Source organism: Heterocephalus glaber, unplaced genomic scaffold (assembly GCF_053883595.1).
Source record: "Heterocephalus glaber isolate CG9 unplaced genomic scaffold, H.glaber_assembly_v1.0 deba00001068, whole genome shotgun sequence".
NCBI lineage: Eukaryota > Metazoa > Chordata > Mammalia > Rodentia > Bathyergidae > Heterocephalus > Heterocephalus glaber.
Genome location: NW_028258188.1, coordinates 1,061,331 through 1,089,174, shown reverse-complemented (window position 1 = coordinate 1,089,174; position 27,844 = coordinate 1,061,331). Strand labels below are relative to the sequence as shown.

At 40.2% G+C, this 27,844-nt stretch overlaps 4 protein-coding genes across 12 annotated transcripts in view; 2 read left to right on the top strand and 2 right to left on the bottom strand.

Moving 5' to 3' along the window:
- The window catches only part of P2ry4 (pyrimidinergic receptor P2Y4), a 37,474-nt gene extending 25,761 nt beyond the window's left edge, over positions 1–11,713 (bottom strand). For all 4 annotated transcript variants that reach the window (XR_002391662.2, XM_021250512.2, XM_004872604.3 and 1 more), the window contains exon 1: positions 11,364–11,713. Coding sequence is in view for 3 of the 4 variants with exons in the window: in XM_021250512.2 (XP_021106171.1) it covers positions 11,364–11,585 (222 nt within the window). In the remaining variant the exon portion in view is untranslated. The remainder of the gene's footprint in view (positions 1–11,363) is intronic.
- Arr3 (arrestin 3) lies at positions 907–7,388 on the top strand. The gene is given in 15 exon segments (XM_021250513.2): positions 907–1,098; positions 1,217–1,276; positions 1,834–1,881; positions 1,883–1,905; positions 2,567–2,702; positions 2,881–2,934; positions 3,053–3,083; positions 3,353–3,370; positions 3,373–3,418; positions 3,805–3,939; positions 5,550–5,630; positions 5,906–5,929; positions 6,410–6,462; positions 6,726–6,735; positions 7,250–7,388. Coding segments are annotated over 15 exon segments (1,008 nt in total). The 3' UTR covers positions 7,347–7,388.
- A 144-nt stretch (positions 11,714–11,857) lies between the features above and the next one.
- Positions 11,858–14,830, bottom strand: Pdzd11 (PDZ domain containing 11). 3 transcript variants are annotated; one of them, XM_004872608.4, is made up of 7 exons: positions 14,710–14,830; positions 13,955–14,054; positions 13,431–13,514; positions 13,167–13,223; positions 12,823–12,921; positions 12,520–12,580; positions 11,858–12,384 (listed from the first exon to the last, which is right to left on the bottom strand). In XM_004872608.4, the coding sequence occupies exons 2-7, from the start codon at positions 14,039–14,041 to the stop codon at positions 12,350–12,352; spliced, it is 423 nt and encodes a 140-aa protein (XP_004872665.1). In that variant the 5' UTR covers positions 14,042–14,054; positions 14,710–14,830; the 3' UTR covers positions 11,858–12,349. The 3 variants fall into 3 exon arrangements, with proteins under 3 accessions (XP_004872665.1, XP_012923897.1, XP_087066012.1); XM_013068443.3 differs by having other exon boundaries at positions 14,691–14,789; XM_087209886.1 differs by having other exon boundaries at positions 14,619–14,788.
- Positions 14,831–14,849: 19 nt separating this feature from the next.
- Positions 14,850–27,844, top strand: part of Kif4a (kinesin family member 4A) — a 125,722-nt gene continuing 112,727 nt past the window's right edge. For 3 of the 4 annotated variants that reach the window (XM_087209879.1, XM_087209878.1, XM_021250514.2), the window contains exons 1-7: positions 14,894–15,006; positions 15,115–15,418; positions 15,528–15,642; positions 18,140–18,330; positions 19,809–19,901; positions 23,282–23,448; positions 23,680–23,774. In XM_087209879.1, coding sequence (XP_087066005.1) covers positions 15,299–15,418; positions 15,528–15,642; positions 18,140–18,330; positions 19,809–19,901; positions 23,282–23,448; positions 23,680–23,774 — 781 coding nt within the window. In that variant the 5' untranslated portion in view covers positions 14,894–15,006; positions 15,115–15,298. Of the gene's footprint in view, positions 15,007–15,114; positions 15,419–15,527; positions 15,643–18,139; positions 18,331–19,808; positions 19,902–23,281; positions 23,449–23,679; positions 23,775–27,844 lie in introns of all 4 variants that reach the window. The other variant, XM_004872609.3, reaches the window with a different exon arrangement.

Here is a 27,844-nt window from a genome sequence, read left to right as displayed (position 1 = left end):
ATTAAGTTTCAATACTTAAATTTGGAGGGGACACATTTAAACCATAGCATTACATGAAGCTCTAGTTCATTTATTTTAACTTGTTTCATATTTAATTATATGAATATTCTATAAATTTATTACCCATTCTGTTGATAAATATTTAGAGTATTTCCCATTTTACATTCTGGCAAACATTGAAGCTAAGGGCATTCTAATATGTATTTCCTTGTAAATGTGAGCAAGAGCTACTGTAATGTAGTAGAATTCTTAAGATATGAGCAAATTCAATTTTACTGGATAGTGCCAGTTCTCCAGTGGTTGAGTCATTGTATATTTTCACCAGTAGTGCATAAGAACTACAATTGCTCCACATATTCATGAACACTCAGCATTGTCAGATTTTATAACTTTTGACAATTTGATGGGTGTGAAATGTAATCCCATGTGGTTTTAATTTGAATTTATCTGATTACTAATGAGACTACACGTTTTCATATGTTACTGGCTATTCCATTTTGTCCTTTTGCAAAGAGCTTATTCACATTCTTTGAACACTTTTATATTAGTAGTAGTAATTAGTGTTAGTATTTAATTATAATTTATTTAAATATTTATATTATAATTATTAGTATATTATAGATGAATGGAAGTTCTTATTTATTTCAGATGCTAAATTTTTGTTTGATATATGAGTAACAAATATTTTCTCTCTGGCTTTCCTTTTCTCTTTCTTTTAAAACTTTTAACATAAAGGAGATTAAAACTTTTACTGTTAGACAAATGTATTACTCTTTTTCTTAATGATCGGACTGTCTTGATTGTATTACATTGCCTCTCTTTGTCTTCCTGTGACCCAGTTAAGGTCTCCTTTTCCACTCAGGCCTGACAGGTCACTCTCTTCCTCCTTTGCCTGCAGTGTTCGTCATGTTGACATGGGCTTTTCGCTATGGCCGTGATGACTTGGATGTCATTGGTCTGACATTCCACAGAGATCTGTATGTACAGACTCAGCAAGTGGCTCCAGCTGAGCTCAACAGCCCCCAGGTTCCCCTCACAGTCTTACAGGAGCAACTGCTACACAAGCTGGGAGACAATGCCTACCCCTTTACCCTGCAGGTACTGATCCCAAGTCCTGGGCAAGGTTTCAAGGGAAGATTAAGAGAGAAAGCTAAAGAAGAACAGAAGAGAGGAGTCCCTATTTCTTCTGTTCACTGATCTCATTTTGGTCCCCTAGATGGTTACCAACCCTCCCTGTTCAGTGACACTGCAGCCAGGTCCCAAAGACTTGGGAAAGGTGAGATCTGGGTTCTGAGAAAGAGGGTGTGCTAGTCAGCTTTCCACCACTGTAACAAAATATCTGAGATAATCAACTTAAAAGGAGGGAAGATTTGTTTTGGCTCACAGATTCACAGGTTTCAGTACATGGTCTTGTGGCCTAGCTGCTTTGCATCATTGTGGAAGCATATGTTAGAGGAGGCCTGTTTAACTTGTGGTGGCCAGGAAGCAAAAAAAGAGGCAGAAGGGGGCTGGAGGAGTCCCAATCAATATCCTCTTAAAGAGTACAAAGTTCCTCCAACCAGAACCAACCTCTTAAATGTTCTGTCATATCCAAATAGTGCCACAGGCTATCAAACAACCCTTTGACACATGGGCCTTTGGGGATCATTTTTCATATCCAATCTCTCCCAAAGGGGCAGACAGGTAGTGCCAGGGAAGAAGAACAGAGGTACAGATGGACAAGACTAGAGAAGTAGACAGCTAAGGGATGGGGCTAGGCATTTTCTTATAGGCCCACAGAGAAAGGAGAAACAGCATTGCAAATGAGTTCTCTTTGCCCCATCCTCTTTACAGGCTTGTGGGGTTGACTTTGAAGTGAAGAGTTTCTGTGCTGAAAACCTCCCCTGAGGAGAAAACCTCTAAGAAGTATTCTTGGTCCTCTCCCAAAACCCTGTTCTTAAGCTCCTGCCAGGAACCAGATCCTGTTCTTAAGACAAAAGCAGGACTACTTCTAACCTCTATAGCACCATACCCACTAATTCGGATACCCAGTTTTGAGTCTTCTACTTCTCTTCTTCACTCTAGGGCAGGAGTCAGCAAACTTATGTAAAGGGCCAAAAGAGAAATATTTAGGTTTTGAGAGTTACAGTTTCAGTTGCAAGACTCAACTCTGCCATTGTAGAACAAAGCTGCCACCAATCCTACATAAATAAATAAAACGTGGCTATGTTCCAATAAAATCTTATTTATAGATTCTGAAATTTGAATTTTACATAATATCCATGTGTCATGGAATATTGTTCTTTGATTTATTTCAACAATTTACAAATGTAATAACCATTCCTAGCTCACAGGCCATATAAAAATAGGCAGCAGGAAAAAAAATAGGCAGCAGGCCAGATTTGGCCAGTGGACTATATTTTCTAAGCCTCAGTCTACATACCTACATTGAGAATCTACAGGAGTTCTCTGAGGGAGCCTTTCTCCTGTCACTGTACTCAAGCATAGACTGGGCTATGGGAGTAGCATGGGGAGGTCTGTGGTTCCAAAAGGTGATGTTCTGGCTAACTTCCTGGTCCCTCCTCAGAGACTCTGTGCAGCTGGTTGTCCGGAAAGTGCAGCTTGCACCCTTGGAGTCAGGCCCTGGCCCCTATGCCCAGACCATCCACCGCTTCCTTCTGTCAGCTCAGCCCCTACAACTCCAGGCCTGGATGGACAGGGAGGTTAGTGACCAGACTTTCTGCCTCTGACCTGGAGACCATCTGATACTCTTTCTTCACCAATTTCCTCCTTGAGTGGGTAATGATGGGAACCAGTGCAGCAAAAATGTTAAGGAAATTCTAGGTCTTGATCTGAACATTCTTCCTCCAACCTTGTGATTGGCTTCTCCTCCTGCTTCAGGTTCACTACCATGGAGAACCCAGCTCTGTCAGTGTTTCTATCAACAACTGCACCATGGGCCAGGGATTTAGCTCAGTGGTTTCGCCCCTTGCTGTGCAAGCGCAAGTACCCAAGTTCAATCCCCGGTAAAAAAAACCAAACCAAACCAAACAAAAAAAAAAAACAACTGCACCACAAAGTCATCAAAAAAATCAAGATTTCAAGTGAGCTTCTTTACTTATAGCCCTATACCTGGCCCCCAAATTACTGATAGCTTTCTTTCTAATACACTGCTCCACTTACCTGTCTGTATTAATTTTGGTTTTCCCTCCAACACAAGCTTATTAAAATATATATATATCTTTGCCACTGAGCACATATTACTGAATCATATATGGGGTGCCCATGTATAAGATAGCATCTGTGAACAGTGAGCAGGGGTTTTATGGATGGCTCACTGATTATAGTCGTGTGCTTTTCCTGGCTTGTTCAGTTGACCAGATCACAGATATTGTTCTCTAGACAAGTACACCAAGACTGTGTTCATTCAGGAATTCACATGAGATGGTGCTGGGGATGGGGTCAAAGCTAAGGGTTGGGATGGTGGGAAGAGGGCTAAGAGGCAGAAAAGGGGTTTGGGGAAAGGAAGGAGGCAGGAATGAAGAAGGTTGAGGTGAGTGCTAAAATGTAGAAAGGGAAGGATTTTAGAACTAGAGGGAGGGGAACTAACTTGCCCTCAGGAGGACGGACCATCAGCATTCTAAGAGAGGGTAGAGGCATATGCATTCCCCATCAGAGCAAATCCCCCTACTCTTCAGAGTTAGATATGTCACTTCTCTTAGATAATCCAGTAGCATTTTGGGATTGTGTAAGATACTTCTGAAAGTGAAGGTATACTTGGCTGGCAAACCTAGCCTAACTTCTTCTCTTGTAATCCTTTCAAAGGGAGACTGTAGCTACTAACTCCAGTTTCTCCCAGAGCTTTGCAGTCACCCCACTCCTGGCCAACTGCCAGAAACAAGGCCTGGCACTGGATGGCAAATTCAAGCATGAAGATACCAATCTGACCTCTAGCACAATGTAAGATCAAGTGTAACTTCCAACCTCCATTTCCTACCTCTAACTTGTTCCATATACTATATATAGTTTCATTTTCAGTGAAGCCTACTTACTTTTTAAATATCTCTTGGCCAATGTTCAGACCCCTTCCAGGCCTGAGAGCCAACAGGAAGCTAAATGATGCCTATGGGACCAATGGTAGCCTTTGGCCATAGGCAGAAAGAAAGGAAAATGTGTAGGATAAAATCTTTATGTATAATTCACAGTTCACAGAGGCCTTACATATGTGCTATGTTATCTCATCAGAATCCCATTAAAGTAGGCTGGACAGGTACTCTTATTCCATTTTACACTTAAGGACCCTGGGACTCAGAGAAGGAACTTGTCCAAGGTTGTACAAATAACAGAGGTAGACAGGATTCTCTTATATGTCATCTGGCTCTAAACACGGATCTCTACAGCAGCTATTCTCCAGAGACTATAGTGTGAAAGACTAGGGAATGAGAAATGTAGGAAAAGGAGGATAAAAGGGACAATGATATGAAGGAACTGATAGAATTCTGTGATGTCTTTAATTTGGTCTTATGTCTTCAGAGGCCCTAGTGTTAAATGTGTCCTCCACCAAAAGCCATCTGCCATCTGAAAAGCATAAATTCATTGACCTCACTCTATGCCTTATCAACCAAGTAGCTATAGACTGTTATTGCTAGAAATACCTTTAGAAATCATCCAAATAGCATTATTTTACAGGTAGGGTATCAGCAGCCCAGAGGAATAAATAGACTTTCCCACAATCATACAGCTTTCAGTGTCTTATTTTTCCATCAGCAGGTTTTTATTGATCCCTATTAAATGGCCATTCCTATGCATAGCAATGTGTGGGATACAAAAAATGTTTAAGATAGTCTCTGCCTGGGCCAGGGATTTAGCTCAGCGGTGCCATCAGCTAACTGCCTCTCAAGTGCAAGGTCCCAAGTTTGATCCCTGGTACCGAAAAAAAAAAAAAAGATAGTCTCTGCCTTTAGTTAATGTATGGGCTAGATGAAGAACAAATAATAAAAGTGCAATCTAACAGTTAAATGTTAGTACATGTAGCTCAGATTATGAGTCCAACAGAAGTTAAAAGAAGCCAACATAATTGGCAATGCCTTCCTAGAAGAGGTAGAATGAGCTAGATCTTCAGAATGTGCAAGATCTGGATACCAGCGGAGGAAGAAATGAACATTCCAGACTGGGAACGTAGCATGTGCCCAGGCTAGAAGGTGAAAATCTACAGGACATTTTCAGACCATAGAAGGAGGACAGGTCTGCCTATGTTGTATCCCAGGTGATAGGGGAGTTAGGGCAGAGAAGGTTGGAAAGAGTAGATGAGGACAGATTGTTTGGGTCTTGAAAGTCAAGCAGAATAGTTTTATTCAATAAGGTAGGCTCTTCAACAGAGAATAATATGGTAAAACTGAATTTTAGGAAGAGAAATGTGGTCCCAATAGGTAGGAGAGATTACATCTTGGGAGATCTTCTGAGAGCAGATATAAAGTGATAGACTGTGGTGATGAGAATGAACAGGAAGGAAGTAGAGAACTAAATGAATTACTTCTCCCAAACACAAAAATGGATACTACAATTTCTAGTCTTCGACCTGGAATGAACAAGGAGCTGCTGGGGATCCCGGTGTCCTACAAAGTCAGAGTCAACCTGATGGTGTCTGGAGGGTAAGTGAGGGTTGGAGGTCTGTCTGGGCAGGGCTAGGGAGCCAAGAGTTTTCTATTGTTTTTTTCCCACCACTTGGACTTACCCAATCAAGCTGTTCCCCTTCTCTCAAACTAAGTTCCCAAACGTGTAAGCTCAGTGAGCAAGTCACTTTCTTTCCAGAAACTGATTCTGTGACTAAGTTGACCTTATTTATGATCCTTTATCTCCCAGTAAAATTAGGTTGCCTCTTGCTCATTTTTTCAGCTGCTAATTTTGGGTATTATTCTACCCACAGCATCCTAGGAGATCTGATAGCCAGGTGAGAGGCTATGCGGTGAGAGGATGGACAGAATGGGGAGGATGAGGGGATAAGGAAACCGAAAGAGTGACTAGTCAAGCCCCATGTGGTGGCACACACCTGTAATCTCATCTACTAGGGAGGCTGGGGCAGGAGGACCACAAATGTGAGGCCTGCCAGGGAAACTCATCAAGAATCTGTCTCAAAGGGGGAGGGGGATGTAACTCAGTGGTGGAGTGCTTGCCCAGCATGTATAAAGTACTGGGTTCAATCTCCAGTACCACACTAGTGTGGGAGGGGGTTGGGATATAGCTCCATGGAAGAACACTTGCCTAGAATGCACAAAGTCCTGAGTTTGACCCTGAGTATCACAAAAATAAATTAATTAAAAACAGCAGCTAGGAAGTCTGAAGGCATCCTACAACTGGAAAACTAAGGGAGGATGGTTCAGTGACTGGGCTTGTAGTGATATCAGTAAATCCACTTTGGGAATCCTTGCAGTGATGTTGGTGTTGAGCTGTCCCTGATCCTGATCCACCCAAGGCCATCTCATGGTGAGTGACCAAGCAGGGCTTACAGGAACAGTTGTGTCCAGGTTTGGAGGCCGAGAGGTTCTGATCTTATGTCTTGAAGACTAGCAGTTTGGGTAGAGATGGAATGTCAATAAGCAGGTTGGGTGTATGTGTTTTCTGGGGAAGTTTGTGCAGGAGGGGAAGAACTCAAAATGGAGGGGAAAGAATAAAAACATTTCTTCAGAGAACTGAAGAACTCATCAGCTTCAGCTCCATTTCTTTCTCCCTCCCCATGCCTGCTACAGAGGCTGCTAGGTAAGGGAATATGAGGCTTGGGAGCCCTCATTGCTACCCTCCATTTAATGACAATGGAAATGAAAAGGCTTCCCCACAGTGTTGCTTTCAATACATGTGCAGTAGAAACATATAGTTTGGCTTCCTGTCACAACTGAGTGCTTTTCATGTGCCCTCCTTTCCCTTTCTACACCTCCCACCCTCTACACCCTGCTCTTGTGGGAATCGTCCTTCCCCCTCATGCATTCTATTTCCCTTTTCCCTTCTGCCTGTCCACTTGCCCTTACTTTCTTCTTCCATTCTCCTATTCCTTCCTTCTGTGCCCCCACTCTGTTCTTACTTCTTTTCTAGCACTCCTAGGGGACTTTTGTGTTGGGAGAGTGGTGAGGGAAGCCAGTGTGGTCAATGTGTGTGGGGGGTGCTACTGAGAGGGGGTTTGGGGACTGAGCTGAGAAGCAGGGAGGGGATCTCTTCTCTGGGGTCAGGAAATGGTAGTGAATGGGGCTCCTAAGCCCCCATTCTCCTCTGCTGAAAGCTCTGAGGACATAGTCATAGAGGAGTTTACTAGGCAGGAACAAGGCGGAGCCGAGACCCAGAAGGCTTTGGCTGCGGAGGGAGATGAGGAGAGCTGAGCACCTAGATCTGACGCTCCTCTGTGTGGGAGCCCCACTGTAATGCTCTAATAAATCCTTTGGTCCAGACGTGCCTATCACTGTCCTTGCTATTTCCTCCTCGTGAAGAGTACTGAGAATGATCCTTCCCTTCCAACTCCCCTCTCCTTACTCCCGTGATTGTACTATCCTTAGCACATACTTTTCCCCTCTGTGGCCTCAGACTTCTCTCTGGCATTGTAGCCCGCCTTCCCTCCATGGATCCTTCAGTCTTCTCTCTGGCTGTGGCCATCCTCATCCCCACCCCATCATCCTACTCTTCGGATCACCCTACTGCTGTAGGTTGTGGCGCTGCAAGAGCCTGGGAGTAAGCTGAGAGGACAGGGCCGCGCCTAGACCTGGGTCCATCCTCACTGCCATTGGGGAGACAGCAGGTGGCAAAGGGCCAAATGGGGGAAGCCAGTTTTGCTCCCCACCCCCACCTGCTGCAATGTATGCTTTTGGACCCTGTGAGACCGGAAGCAGAGACTGGAGGTTTTGGCCTGGAGACCAACATGAAATACAAATACCAGGCTCTGTGCCAATCCAAATCAATATTCTGGGAGAGCAGAGCAGCCAGTGCTGGTCTGGGTTGGGCTTTGGAGATGGGAAGGTTGAATGGTATGAAGTGGGATGGGAGCTTCTCCTGGAAATGGAGTTCCTCCTCTTTGGGAGTTTGGAGTATGTGTGTGTTGGAGGTAGGGGTTCATGGAGACTGATGGGGAGAAAGGGCAATGGTTGGGCTATTTAACTCCCTCTCCTACAATGCCGAAGACATCCATCCTCATCTGCTTCATGAAGGAAAGATTGGACTGTTTCTTTGGCCAACTCACTTGGAGTGCTTTTCCTGTTATCCGTTGGAAGGGCTGGTAAGTTGAGCCAGGACAACCTCCTTAAGGGGCATTCTCTACTTGTGGTTCTAAGACTGCTTGGTATTGGGAATAGAGGAGGGGGGGGTCATGGAAAGTATGATTCTCTGTTGCAGGCAACTACTGGAATTAACTTCCAGTCTAAGACCATGCACTTAGTGGACCCAAAAGTGTTAAAAGTTCATACCATTAACTCTATTCCTTAACCCCTTCAGCTCATTAACAGGTTAGCATTTCCCCAAATTAGCCTCCCTCAAATTACCAAACCCTGTGATGATTCTTATTCTCTCTGCCCTTATTTATCTCCAACTGTAACATAAAGTTTAAGATGCTGTGAACCCTTAAATCTGCTGTTCTACAGGGTGTTTCCTTAATCACAATAGTATCTTGGGATTGGCTAGACCTGTCCTAGAACTTGGTTTGAGGCAACAGCAGCCACTTTTCAGATATCCAGTCTCCTCTTAGGTTCTAGTTTTTTTGTTTTGTGGTACTAGATTGAACCTAGGGCTTTTGCACTTGGCTACATCCCCAGATCTTCCTTTTTTAAAGACAGTCTCATTAAGTAGCCCAGGCTAAGCTTGAACTTGTGATCCTCCTGTCAACCTCCCATAGGGCTGGGATTCCAGCTATGCAGCATCCTAGTGCTGGGATTAAAGAGTTAGGTACTAGCTCTTAAAAAGCTAGTTTCTTTTCCATTTTTGCCATCTTCCTCCTAAATATTTGTTTTATACAGGTTCAGCTGCAGTTATGTGATGGCTGGCCAGGAATGCTTTTGCAGCCTAATTCTACAGCTTAATTTGTAGCCTAGCTGTATTTGCAATTCAACTATTGCAGTGGTTGTCTATGATAACACAAGTGAGTTACAGGATTTTGACAAAGAGGTTACGAAGGAAGCAATAGAGAGGTTGGTAAGACTAGTAAAGACAGGTACATTATTCTCTCCAAACTTCTACGAAGTGTTTCAACTCTGCAACATATTTTCTTGCAGACATTTCTTTCAAGGAGATGGTAAGTGGGTAGCTGTGTGGTAGGAAAGAGGCTACAATGTTGTCATTATGTTAGTGGGTAAGGAGACTGATCTGAACAACAAAAGGTCAGTGTAAGCACAATTTCTTCTGGCACACTTCAAATTCAAACTCTACAGGGAAGGCCCACAAATGCTATTTACTTGGAGAGAGTTATCAGTGTCAGAGAGCAGAAAGGTCATGGGTTTAAGGATTCAAGGGTTCCTGGCCATAGGGAAGCATCATTACACTTCACAAGGATCTACCCTTATCCATTAATTCTAGGTTACCACTTTCTGGGCCCTTCCATTGTTTCTCATTTGTCCAGACAAGTCTGCAGAACTATCTTCTGCTTAACTGATGATGGAAAAGGTCTTGAATAATGTTTATATTATTGGCTGAAAAGACTGTGTTGAGAAGGAAAGCCACTCAGTAAGTGCTTAAAAGCAAATGGACAGCACCACTGTCTTTTCCAGAGGATCATCTCTGGTTTTCTAAAAATCAGGATGTGAAATACAGAAATTTTTCCTTAAAAAAAAAAGAGCATATGAGACATCAGTATCATTTACCGAGAACCAAAACTGGTTACAATGTGAAAAATATAATAATACTCATTTCCTTTTAGAATATTTCCATTGTACTGTCTCTACTACCCACCACCACTTTCTTTTGGATAACTTCCCATTGTCCTATTGCAGGGTGGGGGGCAAGGTTCATCTTCCCACCATGCACCACAAAGGTCTGAAATTAGCCTGAAATTTTCATTTGCTTGTCACCATTCACACGTGCATAGCTATCTCTGGTACATGGTTTCTGCCCTTTTTTCCAGAAGTAACTTCACCTCTGGTGAAAGAAGGGAGTGTCCTTCTTCCCAGCTTTGCTGGGGTAGGGAACACACAAGCAGAGAAGGCAAACTTCCTTTGCTGAGTTGATGGCCAGGCTAATTTTTCTGCTTCTGTGGAACTTAAGGGATAAAGGGAATAACTTAGCCCAAAGTAGCTCCTTGGTTTGCCTTTAGGTGATGGGGATCAGTCAGAATTCCTCATGCTTTTGCTAGAAATTGTCCTTGGGAGTTGAGAGTTGACTGTAGTTATCTCATTCTATTACCTTCCATAACATATACTTCAGCGGTTAACATCTACCTGGAGCCTTTTAAGTATTCAGGCATCAAAACTATTGTTTCTATCAATAGCTTGGGCCATCTCTGCCTAATCTGATAGATTTATGTCATTTGGACTTTCCTTACAGCCTTATCCCCACCCTCAGGTATAGGGTTTACGTAGCTGGCCACTTACCCTCTTCTAGCTCCTAGGCATAGGAGTATACAGAACCCCCGAAAGTGCTACCAATTTTCTAGACTGCATCTCACAGCTTCTTGCAGTGCCTGGGAATTCTACCTTTCTTTCTCAAACAGCTGAAAGACATCTACAGGAAGTGCAGTTCTACAGTAGCTGGGATAATCTCAAAGGCCAATACAATTCATTCTCCACCATTTCCTTACATTCACCCTCAATAACTGCTCCTTTAGCCTCAGCCTGTTATTCTTACACTCTCCTGACACTGTATCTATACTTCCACAATGCAACTGCCTCATGCTGGTGTCCCAACACAGAAACATTTCAAGACCTCAAAGCGAGATCCTTCCCCCTCTTTTTATCATGTTTACCACACTTCTTAGATGAGTTTTTTTAATCTCTTAATCACAGCGTGAGTCTCGGACCTCAACATGGCCACCTCAGCCAATATATTTTTGTGGGAGTATCTAAACCTCTATTTTCTTTCTCAGATGGCCACTAGGGGTCAGCAGAGCAAATAGGCCCAGCATAGAATAAAAGATTTCCCAAGAAACAGAGACAGAAATTTACTTGCAGCTCTGTTGGCAAGGGACAGCGCCCGCCTAGCACTGTTACGGAGCCTCTAGAAGGAGTATTTCAGAAGAGCTGGGGTGGTATATATGGGAAGAGTCAGAGTTTCCTTATAGATATATCAGTATTTTCAACAGTGTTTCCCAGTGTTCAAAAAGACTTACCTTGCTTATTTAAAAAATCAGATTTCCACATTCTATCTTAGACCAACAGAATCACTCTCCAGGGGAAGAAATTATAAATATTCTTAAATTATCTTACATTCTTAAGCTCCACAGAATCCTTTCGAGGCAAATTTGAAGCTTTCATCACAGGGCACTTCATTCCTACTGCTATCAATAGATTGGTAACTAGATATCTAACAACATGGCAGAAAGTTCTTTGGGGTGGGGGTGGGAAAAAAGAGCAAAGTTGGTAGTTAGCCAATCTACAAGTTAGAAATTGGACACAATTTCTTATTGCTGCCTCTGAAAAGAAGTGCATCCAACCCTTGGTCTAAGTTCCAGATCAAAGAATCTAGCAAGGAAGAATTATATTAATTCTGTCCCCTCCAGACAATGTCCAAAGCTCCTAGGGGAAGAGTTACTGTTTTTTCCAGTACCCTTCACCCTATGCCATTCTTTGGTTACATTGTATATAGCTAGGGTTCTGTGGCCCCTCTAATGTTCTGGCCAGGCATAGAGGTTGCAGTTTCTTCCACTGATTTCTGTTAGAAGAGCTTTTTTTTTGTCTCAAGAGCATCTTATGTCCAATCATTATCATTCAAAAGTCACAACATTTATTCAGTATTGTGTTTAACTTTTGAGGGGCAAGGATGGAGAACAGGCAAATAGTGTCTCATTGGAGTCCCCAAAGTGTATATGAGAGTTCCAGTAGTATAAGGATGGGATGAGATGGCCAGGAAAATCAAATAGAAGATTCTTTTTTTCTACTGATTTTTGTAATCAAAATGTTAACATGTGTAAGCACCTAGCCTATGGCATCCAGTAAATGTGTTATCTTTTCTAGCTGGGTTCTCTACAGGCTAGGCTTATCCTAGACTTCACCATCCTTCTTTCATGGAATGAAGCTCATCGAGAAAACCAGGGAACTAAAAATACAGTACAGTTTGGGCAATGCAGTTGGCTGTATGTCTCTGCATCCACCCCACCCAATGTGTCAGGAAGGGGCTGAGGAAAGAATTTCCTAAGTGGCTTCCCTGGGGCCCAGTCAGCTTGGGCTGCAACTGTCTAGTGAGCTGCAACTCTCTAGTGCACAGTCCTCTCTTTTTGGCGATGATAATCTGGGGGGAAGAAAAAAGAAAAGAAGGAACAGAACAGGTTATTTTCACGCCTGAGCTCCCAATTTCCCATTCCTAACTTCTGCAGCTTCTAGTCATCAGTAATAGGGGCCTGTCAAGTAAAAAAGTGGCACTTACTGTAGGGAAAGAAGCGCACACGCATGCTGATTTCACGGGCTGTCTTCAGGATCTCAACAGCCTGGAAGAAACATAACAGCTTGTACAAATGAAGAGATGTAACCCATAGCAAAATCACAACAGGTGGAATGAGATTTGACACTCCAACCCTCTGGGTCACTAATAGCCACTTCCTTCTGGTTCATTTCTCAAGGAGAGATGCTTTTATATCAAATTACAGATTAGGCTAACTTTATCCAACATGTCCAACCCATCCAACTGGGATGGCTTCTTGCATCACCACAGCCCAAGTGCTGTGCTCACCTTGCTGTGCTCAATATCTTGGAAATCCACATCATTCACAGCCAGAACTTGGTCCCCTTCTTGAAGTCCTGCTCGATGTGCATCAGAGTCAGGAATCACCTGGGTGGGGTAATTTCAGAAGGTGAAGTTCAAATATAAGGTGCTATTGTTTTTTCTGTGACAATGCAGGGAGACACATGACTTGCTTGCCAAATGGAAAGTTTTGAATAAGAAAGGGGGTGTTACCATGTATGCCTATTCTGAGTCTATCAACTCACCATTCTCTGGGCTCTTGGGATATCAGGGTGCTACAATCTAATAACAAAGGGAAGTAGCTATTCCTATTGCATACCAGGTGTACACACCTTGGAGATGAAGATGCCTAGCTGGGAAGCCTTTCCTCCTCGGATGTTAAATCCCAACTGTAAGACAAGAGCACAGAATTGGAGCTCAAGATACACCAAAAACACAAGCACGGTGAGTAGCAGCATTGTATAACAGCTCAGGTGGTGTGTTCCTGAGGGAAATGAGAATTTGTGGAAGTGGTGTTTTCCAACCCATCCCATCAAACGACCAAGTTCTGGTATGGACAGATCTAGCCTAGAATTAGAGGCTCTCTATAAGCTTACCTGAGCTCCAGGAGGCTTCTTCAGTGTGACAATTCGGGGCAGAAACTGGGTCAACTCATTGTTGTAGTCTGGGTGGTATACTCTCTGCAAGGCAGCAACCCCAGAAATCTTACTACCAGTATTAGATGTCACACTTACCTTTTCTGGAAAACTAATGCATCATCCCGAAATCAGGAAAAGATCACAGACTTAATTTAGGTAGAATAAGTAACACTGTCCCAATAAGTAGATGTTTAGCATGAGGACATACCAGCAACCCAGTGGCTCCCCACTTTTCACATTTTGACAAAATGAAATGTAGAATTCCAGAATTCACTGGTGTAAATGGATCCTGACAGAAGCCTTCCACAAGACATTCCCAATGTTCGCCTGTTGCTCAAAATTCATCTTCTGTGTCTTTTGGCTAAAACAAGGGCTGAGATTCACTCTCCATTTAACTTTCTAACCCTGTCATCCTACTTTTCATGCATCATCTCATGCCCAGGGGAAAAAATTCCCTTCTTGGGAATACAGATGGTTCCCACCTCATGAGGAGGAATCCATGCTGGGGGATTCTCATAGGCAGGCAGGAAAACCACTGGGTAGTCATCATAAGGAATCCGGCTGTCCATCTTGGGCAAGGTCCTGGAAAGAAAGGGTGACTTGAAGTAAAAATGATTCAAAAGGGAGGGTAGTATACCAAGTTTCAGAAAGCAGTTCCAAAGCATCCAAGGCTGTCAGTCGACATTTAGGCACTAAGCTTGAAAGAGGAACTGGGCGTGGTAATGCACCATAATCCCAGTACTCTGGGAGGATGAGGGAGAAGAATCACAAGTCAGGGGCTAGCCTGGGCAACTTAGAGCGACCCTGTTTCCAAAATTAAAAAGGGTAGGGGATTAGCTCAGTGGTAAAGAGACCCTGGGTTCAATCTCCAGCTCGGGGTGGAGGGTGTAGATTAGAGAAGGACAAAAGAGATGAGAAAAACCTAAATATATGGATGCAAAGCAACTTGCTAGAGTACCACCCTAAAAACATGATCTCAATTATTGCAAAAATCCTGTAGAACAGATGTTACCGTCTCCATCCTAGAGAAAAGGAAAACAAAATCGTGTCTAAAAATATCTATTTTCTAAGTTTAAGGAAGTGCTAACCCCAGCTATCCACAATCACCCTATAATCTCTAGGGGTAATAAGTAATGATGGAGTCACCACATCCGCTCTTCCTTAACCACTGAGCCACCTTTAGATCCTCCTCCCACACTGCCAGAGTCTAGCGCTCACTACTGCGTAAACGTCTCACCACACCAGCAGCCAAGCCTCAGCAGCTCCAAAATAAAGACCCTGCCAATTCAGCCTGGGAACCGGAACCGGATGCCGGCTAACATCAAATAGGGGCGGGGCCGGGCTGCGTTGAGATTGCCCGCCCCTTCCTAACGCGTCATCCCGCGAGCGCCGACAAGCGTGCTCCGCCCGCAGGCTGTCTGCGCTTCGATTGGCTGGCGCCTCTGGGGCTGATTTGAAACTTGGCGGTTAAAGTTCCGTTTGGGATCCGGCGTCAGGAGAACGGGAAAGACCGCGGGAAAGGACGTTTAGTTTGGTGAGTTACGGGGCCACACCTTAGCTCAGATTTTGCCTTTCCCATACCTTGGGGCTTTAGGTTTTTTGGTTGCTGTTTTTGTTCGGTTTTTTTTCCTCTTCATTTCAGATGCCTACTTACTCTTGAGAAAGTCGGGCTGACCGGCCTATCCGTCGTGGCCAGATCAGAGAGAGTAACCTCCGGAGGCAGCGATTCCAATGCAGAGCGTTCTCCTATCCCTGCCAACTTACCAAGATCTTTTAGCAAACCTCTTCCCCGCTCTCCCCCGCAGAGACGGTTTTGCGCTAGGGTCATGAAGGAAGAGGTGAAAGGAATTCCTGTAAGAGTGGCACTACGTTGTCGCCCTCTAGTCCCTAAAGAGATCAGCGAGGGCTGCCAGATGTGCCTTTCCTTCGTGCCCGGAGAGCCTCAGGTGAGTAGCAGAATCCAGGACTTTTTCTCTGAATAGATGGGACTGAATTGCAGTGAAGGTCGTGGTCTAGCCTCTTTTCCCCTGATGCCTTGTCCCTTGCCTTCTGCAGGTGGTGGTCGGTAATGACAAATCCTTTACCTATGATTTTGTGTTTGACCCCTCTACTGAGCAGGAAGAAGTCTTCAATACAGCAGTAGCACCACTTATTAAAGGCATATTTAAAGGTGAGGCTATCTAATTTGCCGACGTTTCTTGAGCACGTACTTTGTGCCAGGCACAGTACTTGGGTTCTGCAAGTCCAGGAATGAGTGAAACATGATTCTTGCCTTCAAAAAGCCCACAGCTAACTGGCATGGTGGCATACTCCTATAATCTCAGCAGGCGGATCACTGAATATTTGAGGCCAGCCCGGGCTAAACTACACAGTGAGACCCTGTCTTAAAAAACCAAAACAAAACAAAACAAAACGCCTCCCAAAGTCCACAGCCTAATAACGGTTGTGAAACATAATAACATTTGTGAAACCTAATAACATTTGTGAAATACTCTACCCTTGAAGCTTGTTCATACTGTATTTTCTTTCTGTGGTTCTGTTAATCTTTTACTTGTACATATTTTTCTTTGTCCTGGAACCTCATTAGAGCTCTTTGATGGGTGCTGATGGTGATCAGTGTGCTAACCTGCTGGAGTTCCAGGCCTCAATATTCATTCTGTAGTATTTACTCAGGGATAAGTAATGTGGTTTTCAGACCTTGAAAGAATTCAAAGTCCAGGGGGTAGGAAGAGAGGTAGATGATACATAAATAATTTGGACTACATAAAAGTTTTAAAATTTGTTGCACCTATCTTTAAAAAAAAACATTTTAAAAGTTACAAATATACAATAGAATCAGTCCTGCTATGAAAGTAGCACAGTTTTCGTGCAAAGTGATATGAAAAACAAAAGGACATTAACTCTGTTTGGAGGATTTGGGATGAATTTCACAGAAAAGGGAACCTTTGAGATTGGTCTTGAGTGATGAGAATTCTTTTAGGTGGAGAAAGGGATTTCCTACAGCCCCTGAATACTATGACCAGTTAGGCTTTGATGTTGAATACCATAGCACTAGATAGTAGCCTGAAGATGTCTAATTGTTATCCTAGTACAGTGGTTATTCAAAATTCAAAACATTCATTTAAAAGAAGTAGAACAATAGCATACTAATGCTTTAAAGGTGAAAAATGCATTGTACCTAATCTGGTGTAACTGAAACAACTGGCAAAACTGGAATGGGATTTGAGGATTAGATGGTAGCAAGTAGCTATGCAAATTTCATTAGTATGATGGTTGTGCTGGATGTCATGCTTATAGTTTTAATAGTTACTACTTAATTAGCAAGTTATAACAATTGAGGTTTAGGTTGCAGTAAGCCCATCTATTGTCTAATTGTTTCTTTTTAAAACCTTGCTATGGATGTTAGCTGGGTTTATCTGCTTTTAATTTCAATCAGAACTTTTAATTCATAGGATGAAAGGAAAATGTTGAAGTAACTAGTAATCTGGGTTCTCTGATGAAACAGAATATAAACATTTTTACTAGAACTACACTGAAACAGAAATAGACTAGGTCTTTCTGCAAACAGACTGATTACATTGGTGATAACAGAAAGCATAGCTACTGTTCAGTAGTGAATTCCATTTATTTATTTATTTACTTATTTATTTTTTTGGTACCAGGGATCGAACTCGGGACCTTGCACTTTCGAGGCAGGCAGTGGAACCACTAAGCTAAATCCCCAGCCCATGAATTCCATTTAATAACTTAGAAAACACAAGCAGAAAAAAACAAAATATCACTTACTATACTAGGAGATAAACATCAAAATGTTAATAATGGATATCCTTTTGATCTTTTCATATGCATTTACTTAAACTTAACAGTTTTAACTTTTTGTCAGTTATTATCATGAACATCTTAAATAGATGATTTATCAATGCTCTATAAAAGTTAAGGATATATATCATGTTGAATCATACTTAAATAATGATTTTTCTGTGAGAAGCCAGATAATGTGGTTTGAGTACATTCTAAGTTCAGATAGGGAGTAGATACTTTTATAAATAGTAAAAAACAATGTTGCTGCCTTTTCAAATGAAGACTCTTAATCAAAGAAATACAAGCCAAAACTCCCTTCTATTTATATAGCTTCTAAGACTTTCTTTAAATTCCCATAATTTAAAATTGCTCAAGGTAGGCAGACAGAATTATGTCTCTGAAAGGCTTTTAACTGTGGTTTGATTGCTTTCATTATTTTAGTCATATCTAAGTATTTGCCTTTGTAGCTTAATTGAGAGGGCACAATCTGAGGTTGATATTCTTCTTTGCTTATTTTGAGTGGTATAAAGTCCTGGCATCCACAGAACTTTTCTTTGTGTCTGCTATTCCTAAGAAGTTCTGTCTTAGCCGGGCATAGTAGCACATGCCTGTAATCCCAGCCCTCACCCGTAATCCCAGCACTTGGGAGGCTGAGACAGGAAAATCTCTGCAAGTTCAGGACAACCTGGGCTACATAATGAGATCAAAGTCAGCCTGAACTACATAATGAGAGCGTCTCAAAAAAAACAGTCTGTCTTAAGGCTGCAATCTCACTTTTGTTACAAGTAATTGCTGAAGGAAATTGAGTATATTGGTTGAATGAAAATGTTTGAATGCTGCTATGCATATAACCTCTATTTTGCCAGGATATAATGCAACCGTCCTGGCCTATGGGCAGACTGGCTCTGGAAAAACTTATTCGATGGGAGGTGCATATTCTGCTGAGCAAGAGAATGAACCAACAGTTGGGGTCATTCCTAGGGTAATACAATTGCTCTTCAAAGAAATTGATAAAAAGAGTGACTTTGAATTTACTCTGAAAGTATCTTACTTGGAGGTAAGTGATTTATCTTTAATTATTCTTAATTCAAAATTATCTTTGGATAAAGAAATAAATCCAAATCAGATTTTTCCTGGCATGGTTCAGATTAGTAAATTGTATTTTTAGTAAGTAACATTTTAATAAATTGATAGAGAAAACTTACTGGCTCAGTTAGATCTGACTCCCACTTTGTTCTTATTAAGATAGTCTTTAATAATTGATTATTAGAGGAGTTCACATTGCCATATTAAAAATGATAAAAATTCTTTAATTCTAGTTTGGCCTCTATTACTGATTCCCTGTAGAGTGTGCAGAAAAGTATTTGATTTTCCTTCACTTTTGAGACAAGTTATAATGCACCTTAACACTGAGCTATGTAAGTGGTAGTAGAATGTGTTTATTTACTATGTGCCAGACACTGTTTTAGGCACTTGGGTATATCACATACTTGAAAGATATCAGTAAACAAAGCAGATAAAAACAGCTGCCCTTATAGGAGTTTGCATTCTAGTATATATCAGCATACAAGTAGATTGGTCGATTATATCTAACCTTATGATACCAAAAAGACATTTAATTTAAGCATGCAATTTTAAATTTAAGTGAATACTTCATCCTAAAGTTGAATCTCAGTATGTTAAGAGGCATAGGAGATACAGAGTTAGAAGAAAGGGAGTTAGACATCACTAAGATTACCCTTCTTGAGCTTAGATTACCCCAGTTGTGACCAAGATAATTGAATGTAAAAATAACTTTGGTACCTGGTATGTTAAATAATGGCATCGGCAATAATATCAATCAAATAATCATGCTTGCTATTTGTTAAACTTTGTTCTAAGTACTTAAAATTCTGCTTGCTGTTGAAATACTAGTTGCTACTTTTCCTTTTTGTTTCCTTTGCTCTCTACCTCCAACTTTCCCTTCCCCAAGGACCCATTGTTTACATTTTAACAAAGTATGTGAAGCTGATGCTGTTATGAAACTATCAAAGAACTGAATTTGGGCATTCATATAATTTTACATTTGTCTGCTTTTCCTAAGAGACTGTATTAGGAGGGCAGTCTCAGCTTTGGGGATATAGTTCAGTGGTAGAGCACTTACCTGGCATGTGTGGGTTCTGAGTTCCCATCCCTAGCACCCAAAAAGTAGGAGGGAGAAGAAGAGGGTACAGTTTCAATTTTCTTACAAGTAAATTTGTGAATTCATTTTTATAAAGTATCAAATGGTTACTTATAAGGTTAAATTCCTTTTTTTGTGGTGCTGGGGATTAAACCCAGGGCGTCATGCATGCTAGGTAAGTGACCTATCACTGAACTACATCCTCAGCCCCTCAAAGTCCTTTGCTTAATTCTAAAATATAATACGTGCTTATTGTAACCAAATTTTAAATATAGAAAGTTGCAGTGTATTTTAAAAGTTACCTATGACCCCACTGTTCAGAGATTACCACTGTTAACATCTTGTTTTTGCCACTTCATTTTCAACAATATCAGATTTACAATGAAGAAATTTTGGATCTTCTATGCCCATCTCGAGAGAAAGCCTGTCAAATCAATATCCGGGAAGATCCTAAGGAAGGCATAAAGGTGTGTTTGTCTTTCATTTGATGTTATTAAAAATGTTAGCAACTACTAAAATTCACATCCCTTTTCTTTGCCACTGGTTTTAAATGACTACTAACATCTTAGTCCTTCAGGTTTTATGTGGTTCTAATTCCTTTTGTTGATCTAGAATTCCTAGGTGAGGTCTTATGGGGAAGGAAGGTAGGGAAGATTCATTATTTTATCACCTTCCTGTTACACCCTGAAGGAGTGCTAATGTCAATTAAACATTTATTAATTATTTACAGAGTTATGAGGCTGAGCTGTCCAGTACGGTAACCACTAGCTACAAGTAGCTATTTAAATTTAATTTAATTAAAATTGAATAAAATTTTAAATTCAGTTCCTCATATACACTAATCACATATCCCTTGATAGGTATGGTTTATATTGCCATATTGAATAGCACAGATACACAGAACGTATCTATGATCATAGAAAATTCTGTTTTACAGTATTGTAATAGGATGCTATTAGAATGTGAAAAATTAAATATGACGTTTTAAAAATTTGCAATACCGTAAGAGTTCGGTTATTTGAGATTCTCTGGTATAGATACAGGATGAGGAAGCAGAGACTGAGTATACAGGAGTGGGAGAATCAGGCTGGAAATAAAAATAGGTACCACAGACTTAGAAAAATGTGGAGAAATAATAACTTAGACATCTCCTTTTCCTCTTCTCTGCACAAAGAATAAACATTAGCTGGGCATGGTAGCACACGTAGGAGGCTGAGGCAGAAGGATTGTCATGAGGCCAGCCTGGGCTACATACAGTAAGTCCCTGACTTATGAATGTGTTCTGTTCTGGTAGAATGTTCATAATTCTAATTCATTCATAAGTCTGACAAAGTGAGTCTTACACTGTTTTCCCTTTAGTTTCTATGGTTGCTGCTTTGCGCTTCCTAGCAGTCCCCTCCACATCACCTCTGCTTTTCCTCTTGCTTCCGGACATCCTGGGCTCGGATTGAGCTTGTACTATTGTACACTAAGCACACAGCAGCACAACTGTAACAATGTTCGGCAGACATTGATTTATTCGCATCTACGAATGTTTGTAATGTAAGGTCCATTTGTATCTGTGAAAGTTCGCAACTTGAATCTTCATAAGTCAGTGAATTACTATAGTGAGTTCAAGGCCATCCTGAACTACATAGTGAGACCCTATCTCAAAAAAACAAAACGAAGAAACATTGGAGGTTTGGGGTACAGGTAAGGGGCAGATGCCTGTGCTCCTGAGGGTTTTTTTTGTTTGTTTTGTTTTTTTCTCCTAGGGTCACTGTTAGCTAGGTACTAATGCAAATTTGAAGGATGAGGCCTGATAAGCTTGGAATATAGGAAGACTTTGGATAGTGGGAATAATAAACCTGGGCAAAATACATGGTATCATCAGAAAGAGTGTTGGTACTGAGCCAGCTCTTGATCCTGTTCTAAGATCTTTTATCCCATGCTAAGGCAAGAAGTAAATCCCAGCCATTGTTGGAGGTGCAATAGGCAATTCAAAAAAGCATGTGATCCTAACAAAGATTAGGGTGTATTAAGACAAGTTTGTAAACATTTTTTCAGATGAGATAGATGGGATTTAAGTAAGGAGAGGAAAGAAGTAAGAGTATTCTTGTAGAAAGGAATAGCTTCATCAGGAAAGCAGAATAGGTCTAGTCCAATCTGTCTGGATTAGAGGATTTGGCTGGGAAGTAACAGGACATATGTTAGGATCAGATTATGAAGCCAGGCTAAAGAGCTTAGTTTTTGAAAGAAGGAGAAAAGAAAGTAATAGCACAGCATAGAATAGAAAGTAATAGAACACCATAGAAATTATTGAATACTTCTGAACGGAAGGTTGCCATGGCTACTTTTATTAAATTTTTATCTTTTTTATCTTATGTGTGTATCTTTCCAAATATATTAGTTCCTGGAGTTTAGGAGAATATTTTAAAATGTCTTTGTATTCTCATCTAGCACAAGGCTTAATACTTAGGTGACATTTTAGGAAACAAGATTTTAGGAAGACTAAATAGAAATTAGTTGAAAAATAGAAAGACTAAAATGAGGAAGACAAATGGGAAAGTGTTGCTTTCTTTTTCAGACATGAATATGGACCTGAACTCAGGAGGTAGGTTTAGAAAGGAAAAGGAAAAGGTGGAGTCAAAAGAAGAATGTCTTGGCCGGGGATTTAGCTCATTGGTTTCGCTGCCTGCTGCGCAAGCGCAAGGACCTGAGTTCGATCCCCGGTACCAAAAAAAAACCCCAAAAAACCAAAAGAAGAATGTCTAAAAGCTGATGATAGGTGAGATATGGAAGAGTGGCAAGAATTGAAGGTGATCTGAGGTTTTAAGATATAAGAGCTGAGATATTAATAGAGATGAAGAAGCAGAAGAGGGAATCAATGTTAGTGGAAGGAAGATAAGTTTGTTATAATGTACTGATTTCAAAGTATACACAGCAGGGAGTTAGAAATAAAGAAATAGATATTAGAGCCACAGGTACAGATTTGGGACCTACGTAATAATAAAGTCATAGCATATTGGGACTAGAAGGGACTTTATAATCATCTAGTCCCATTCAAAAGATTTCAACTTGTATAAGTTCTCCCAGGTAGATACATACCAAGCCTAAGACTATTTCCCTGGCTTTCTAATCCAGAGAAAACAATACTGTGCTATTTCCTCTGGTAAAAATGAGATATAAAATGGGTCAGAGGTACTTGCAGGCACATGGAGTCATTTGGGGGATAAAGTAGTAAAGAGATACCATAATTGATTGTGGTGGACTTATTCTCCTTTGGGGCCAAAGTTTACTTGTGGCTCCCTGGAAGTCACCTAGCCATCGCTACCCTAAAATCTGGAGATCTTCTCTAGGTCCAGTATTGGCTAATACCCTTGTTTCTGAAGTTCCTGGGGAAAATTACAGACCTTGATTTCCATTCACTTCATAGAGTTGCTAGTTTAAGCAGTCCTCATTTATAGAGGTATTCTATTTGTAGAGGTTCTACTGGAACATCAAGACTTTTTTTTTTGAGGCAGGGTCTCACTATGTAGTTTAGGCTGGCCTTGAACTATGTAGCCCAGACTGGCCTTGAACTTGTGGCAATACTCCTTCCTCAGCCTCCCGAGTGCTAGAATTATGGACGAGTGCTAGAATTATGGACGTGCACCACCACGCCCAGCCAAGACATTTTCTTTAAAACCACCAATCCCTATTACAGTGGTACCTCAATTCACGAACTCAATTCTCTCCACGATTCTGGTCCCAAACTGAACTAGATGAGAACTGAATCAAATTTCCCCATAAGGTCAACATGGAACCTAACCATTAAATTTGATTCGAGGTATGAATCATAAGGGAATTTTTTCTTTCTTGAAATTAGATTATAGGACTCACTGAGAAGAATGTTTTAGTTGCCTTGGATACTGTTTCCTGTTTGGAGCAGGGCAACAACTGTAGGACTGTGGCCTCCACAGCTATGAACTCCCAGTCTTCCCGATCTCATGCCATCTTTACAATCTCCATAGAGCAAAGAAAGAAAAATGACAAGTAAGTTATATTTAAAGAGTCAAGGTTTTTTTTGTTCTATTAAGGATGAATACTAGGCTGCTTCTTCAATGATTTGGCAGATCATCAGACATTAGTATTGTAAGCATTAGTGACCAATGGGGCTGTTTTTATTGACTTGAAAGAAAACGATAGCTGGCAGATCAGCTTTGATACTCAGCTACTCTCAAGTTTGTGTACTATTTTCATTTGTGTGTTCTGTCATTATCATAGGAATAGCAGCTTTCGCTCTAAGCTGCATCTTGTAGACCTTGCTGGATCAGAAAGACAGAAGAAAACCAAAGCTGAAGGGGATCGTCTAAAAGAGGGTGAGAATAATTTAAGGTCACAATTGTAGATACAAACCTCTGTACTGTAGTTTGTTGGTGTTTTGACTGGGATATTTCAGGTCACATTCTAATAGCTATTAATTCAAATTAGAGGCTGATTTCAGAATGGTAAAAAAAAGTTATTTTTTTCCCTTGCACTCATTCTAATTCAGGTATGAGATTTGAATCTGACTCTTAGTTTGATTTCATCTTGTCCAGGAAAATTTTAGTTTTTGTTTTGTTTTACACCCCCTCAACCACTTAAAATTAAAAATCAATATTCTAATTCTGTCATTCCAAATATTCACTGTCCGCTCTAGTTGTTATGTATAAACCTCACCAGTGTGATTTACATACGTTCATCAAGTTGTTAGATTTAAATGATGAAACTCCTAAGGCTAGAAAAGCCCCACAGTGTATGTTATTAGAAACCTTCATCTAATATGATAGTAACTTGGTGATCTACATGTTTTGGGAATGGTTTTTTGAGGGATTATTAATCTGTCTAACAAAAATTAATATCCAACGTTTCTCAATTTCATTCTTTAAGGATTGCATAAATGATTTTGTCAAATACCTTGCTAAGTGCAGATATACTATGTCTACCATAATTCTTACAGCTACTAGCTTAGTAACAGTATAACAAAGAAATAAGGATTAACCTTTTTCTTAGTGAATTCAGGCTGCTTCTAGTGCTCATTCTTCCATTTGTAGAATCTTGTAAGCTATCCTTGTAATAATCCATTCTAGATTTACTGGTCTGTAGTTAATGGAATTAACATTTACCCTCTTTTTGAAAATTGAAATTACATCTGCCCAGTCTTCTGGAACATTTTTCTCCATGATTCCTCAAAGATCACTGACATAGCTTCAGCAGTCATGTTTGAAATTACTCTGTTCTCTGGGCTATTTGTAATTCGTTTGACCCAGGACATTTGAATTCTTACTAAAGTAGTTGAGTTCTCATTTACTACCTCTTCAGTTATATTCGGATTTGATTCCCTCTTTGGAACTAAAAAGGGGGAAACAAAAATAGTAATTGAGGAATTTTAACTCTGTCATTTATCATCAGAGCTGGGACAGAACCCTCATTCAGTTTGTTCTGAATATATTCTAAAATGCCCTTTTAGTTCTACATTTGCACTTTGAAATTTAACCTTCTTTGTACTGTTTTTAAAGATTTTTTTTTTTTGAGACAGGGTGTTGCTACGTAGTTCTGGCTGGCCTTGAACTCACTATGTAGTACAGGCTGGCCTCAAACTTGTGGCAGTCCTCCTGCCTCAGCCTCATAAGTGCTACCACACCTGGCTTTAAAGATTCTTATACCTTCTTTATATTCTTTTAAGTATACAGTCTCAGTTGTCTAATAGATTTATTAAGATATAATTCAAATACTATAAAATTTACCCACTTAAACTGTAATATCTGATTTTGCTATAATCAAGAGTTATGCAGGCATCACCACAATCTAATTTTAGAACATTTTATCACCCTGAAAAGAAGAACCATACCTATTAGCACTCATTCCTCATTCCCAACTCTTTCCCTAGCCTGAGACAAATACTAACCTACATTCATATAAATATAATCATATAATATGTGATCTTTTGTGACTTTTTTCACTTAGCATAAGGTTTTCCAGATTCATTTATGTTGCAGCATATATCAGTACTTCATTCTTTTAAATTGCTGGATTGTATAGCTATACCACATTTTGTTTATCCATTCATTGCTTGTATCTGATTTTGTGAACATTCGTATATAGTTTTCATGTGGGCAAATATTTAATTTTCTTTGAGTATATACCTATATACCTGGAATTGCTGGGTCATATGTTAACTCTTCAACTTCCTTTTTTAAAAAAATCAAGGTATAATTAACATACCATAAAATTTAACCTTTTTATAAGTATAAATTTCAGTGGTTTTTAGTATATTCATAAGCAATTGCATAACTATCACAATAATAAATTTTAGAATATTTTTATCACCTCAAAAATCATACCCATTAGGAATCACTCCCTATTTTCCGCCAAAGTCTGCCTCCTCCTCGTGACTAATTCTTTGTATAGATTTTTCTATACTGGGCATTTCATATAAAAGGAATTATGTAATTTGTGGTCTTTTGTCACTGACTGCTTTCACATAGCATATGTCTTCAACGTTCATCCATGTTGTAGCCTGTATCAATATATTTTTATTGCCTAATGATATTCTGTTGTATGGAAAAGTATATATTTCTCTGTCTATCTAAGAATGTAATTACTGGATCATCTGGTAGCTCTATGTTTAACTCACTGAAGAACTGCCAGATTGTTTTCCAAAGCAACTAGATCATTTTACATTCTCACCAGCAATATAGGAGGGTTCTTACTTCTCCACATTCTCACTTGTTTTGTCTTTTTAATTATAGCCATTCTAGTGGGTGTGGAGCGGTATTTGGTTTTCATTTATATTTCACTGATGGCTAATGTTTTTGGGCATTGGTTCATGTGCTTATTGGTAATTTGTCTATCTTTGGAAAAATGTCCATTCATATCATATTTAGGTCTTTGGTCTATTTTTAGTTAATTTTTGTATATGGTGTGAAATTGTTGTCCACCTTCAATTTGTATATGGGTATCCAGTTATCTCAGCATCATTTGTTGAAAAGACTATTCTTTTCCCATTGAATTTTCTTGGCCTCTTTGCCTAGACACACTTTTAGAGTCTCTATTCCACTCATCTTTATATCTATCCTTATGTTAGCATCATGCTGTCTTTATTACTGTGTATTTGTATTTGTAGTATGTTTTGAAATTGAGAAATGTGAGTCCTCCAAGTTTATTTTCAGGATTGGTGTGGGTTTGAGTTTTTGGTTGTTTTTTTTTCAAATTTTTAAAGCTTTTAAAGCTTGTTTTAAGCTTCTTGTGTTAAATTTGTTTTTTTTTAGTATCATTGTGAATGGAATTGTTTCTTAATTCTTTTTCAAATTGTTTATTGATCTTGTATCAGCAACCTTAACAGAACTTGTTTATTAGTGCTAATAGTTTTGTTTTTTTTTGGTACCGGGGATCGAACTTGGGACCTTGCTCTTGTGAGGCAGGCGCTGAGTCCTTATAGTTTTAATAATGTTCTTTAGGATTTCTATATACAAGATCATATCATTTATTATATCAAGATCAACTCTTGCTTTTTTCCAGGTTTCATTGGATAGAATATTGTTTTCTCTCCTTTGAGTTTTTTTTCTTTTTTTTTTTCTCGGTACCGGGAACTCAGGACTGTGCCTGCAAGCACAGCGCCACTGAGCTACATCCCTAGCCCTATCCTTTGATTTTTTAATCTGTGAGTTTTTTTGAATTAAATATTTTTCTTGTATACTGCGTATTGTTGAGTTTTGTTTCTTGATCCATTCTTCCAATCTGTGTCTTTTGATTAGGGAATTGAGACCATTCCCATTGAGACTTAATACTGAGAGGTACTGACTTATTCCTGTCATTGCATTATTTTCCTGTTGCTGATTTTCTTATTTTTTCCCTCTGCTGCTTGGCTGTTCATCCAATCAAGTGTATTCATTCTTTTTGACTTATTGGCATTGTTGGCTTCTTAGTTTTCTCATTGTTGAGACAAAATACCAGATCCCCACAAGTTAAGGGAGGGAAGGTTTATTTGATTTATAGTTCCTAGAAGTTTCAGTCCATAATTGGCTGGCTCCAAGGCAAAATGACAGGCAAAGACATCAAAAATCAACAAGAAACCATAACAGTGTCTTTCTGCTGCCCCCTTTTATCTTATCCAGACTTAGGTGGGTACTTAGGGTGGGTAGCACTCACACCCTTAATCCTAGTGCCCTTGAGCCTAGCATTGCACCATGAATCAATCCCAGTGTCACACACTCTAGATTCAGCCACCTCTGAAAAAGCCCACCTATGACTGCATAACGCTTTGGGGGGACATCTAAACACAAGCTATAATAGCTTCATTTTCTCTTTTTAAGATATCCTTGAGAAATTTTTGTAACACTGGTTTGGTGGTCACGAATTTCTTGAGGTGCTTCTTGTCATGGAAATAACTGCAGGATGCATAAGTTGG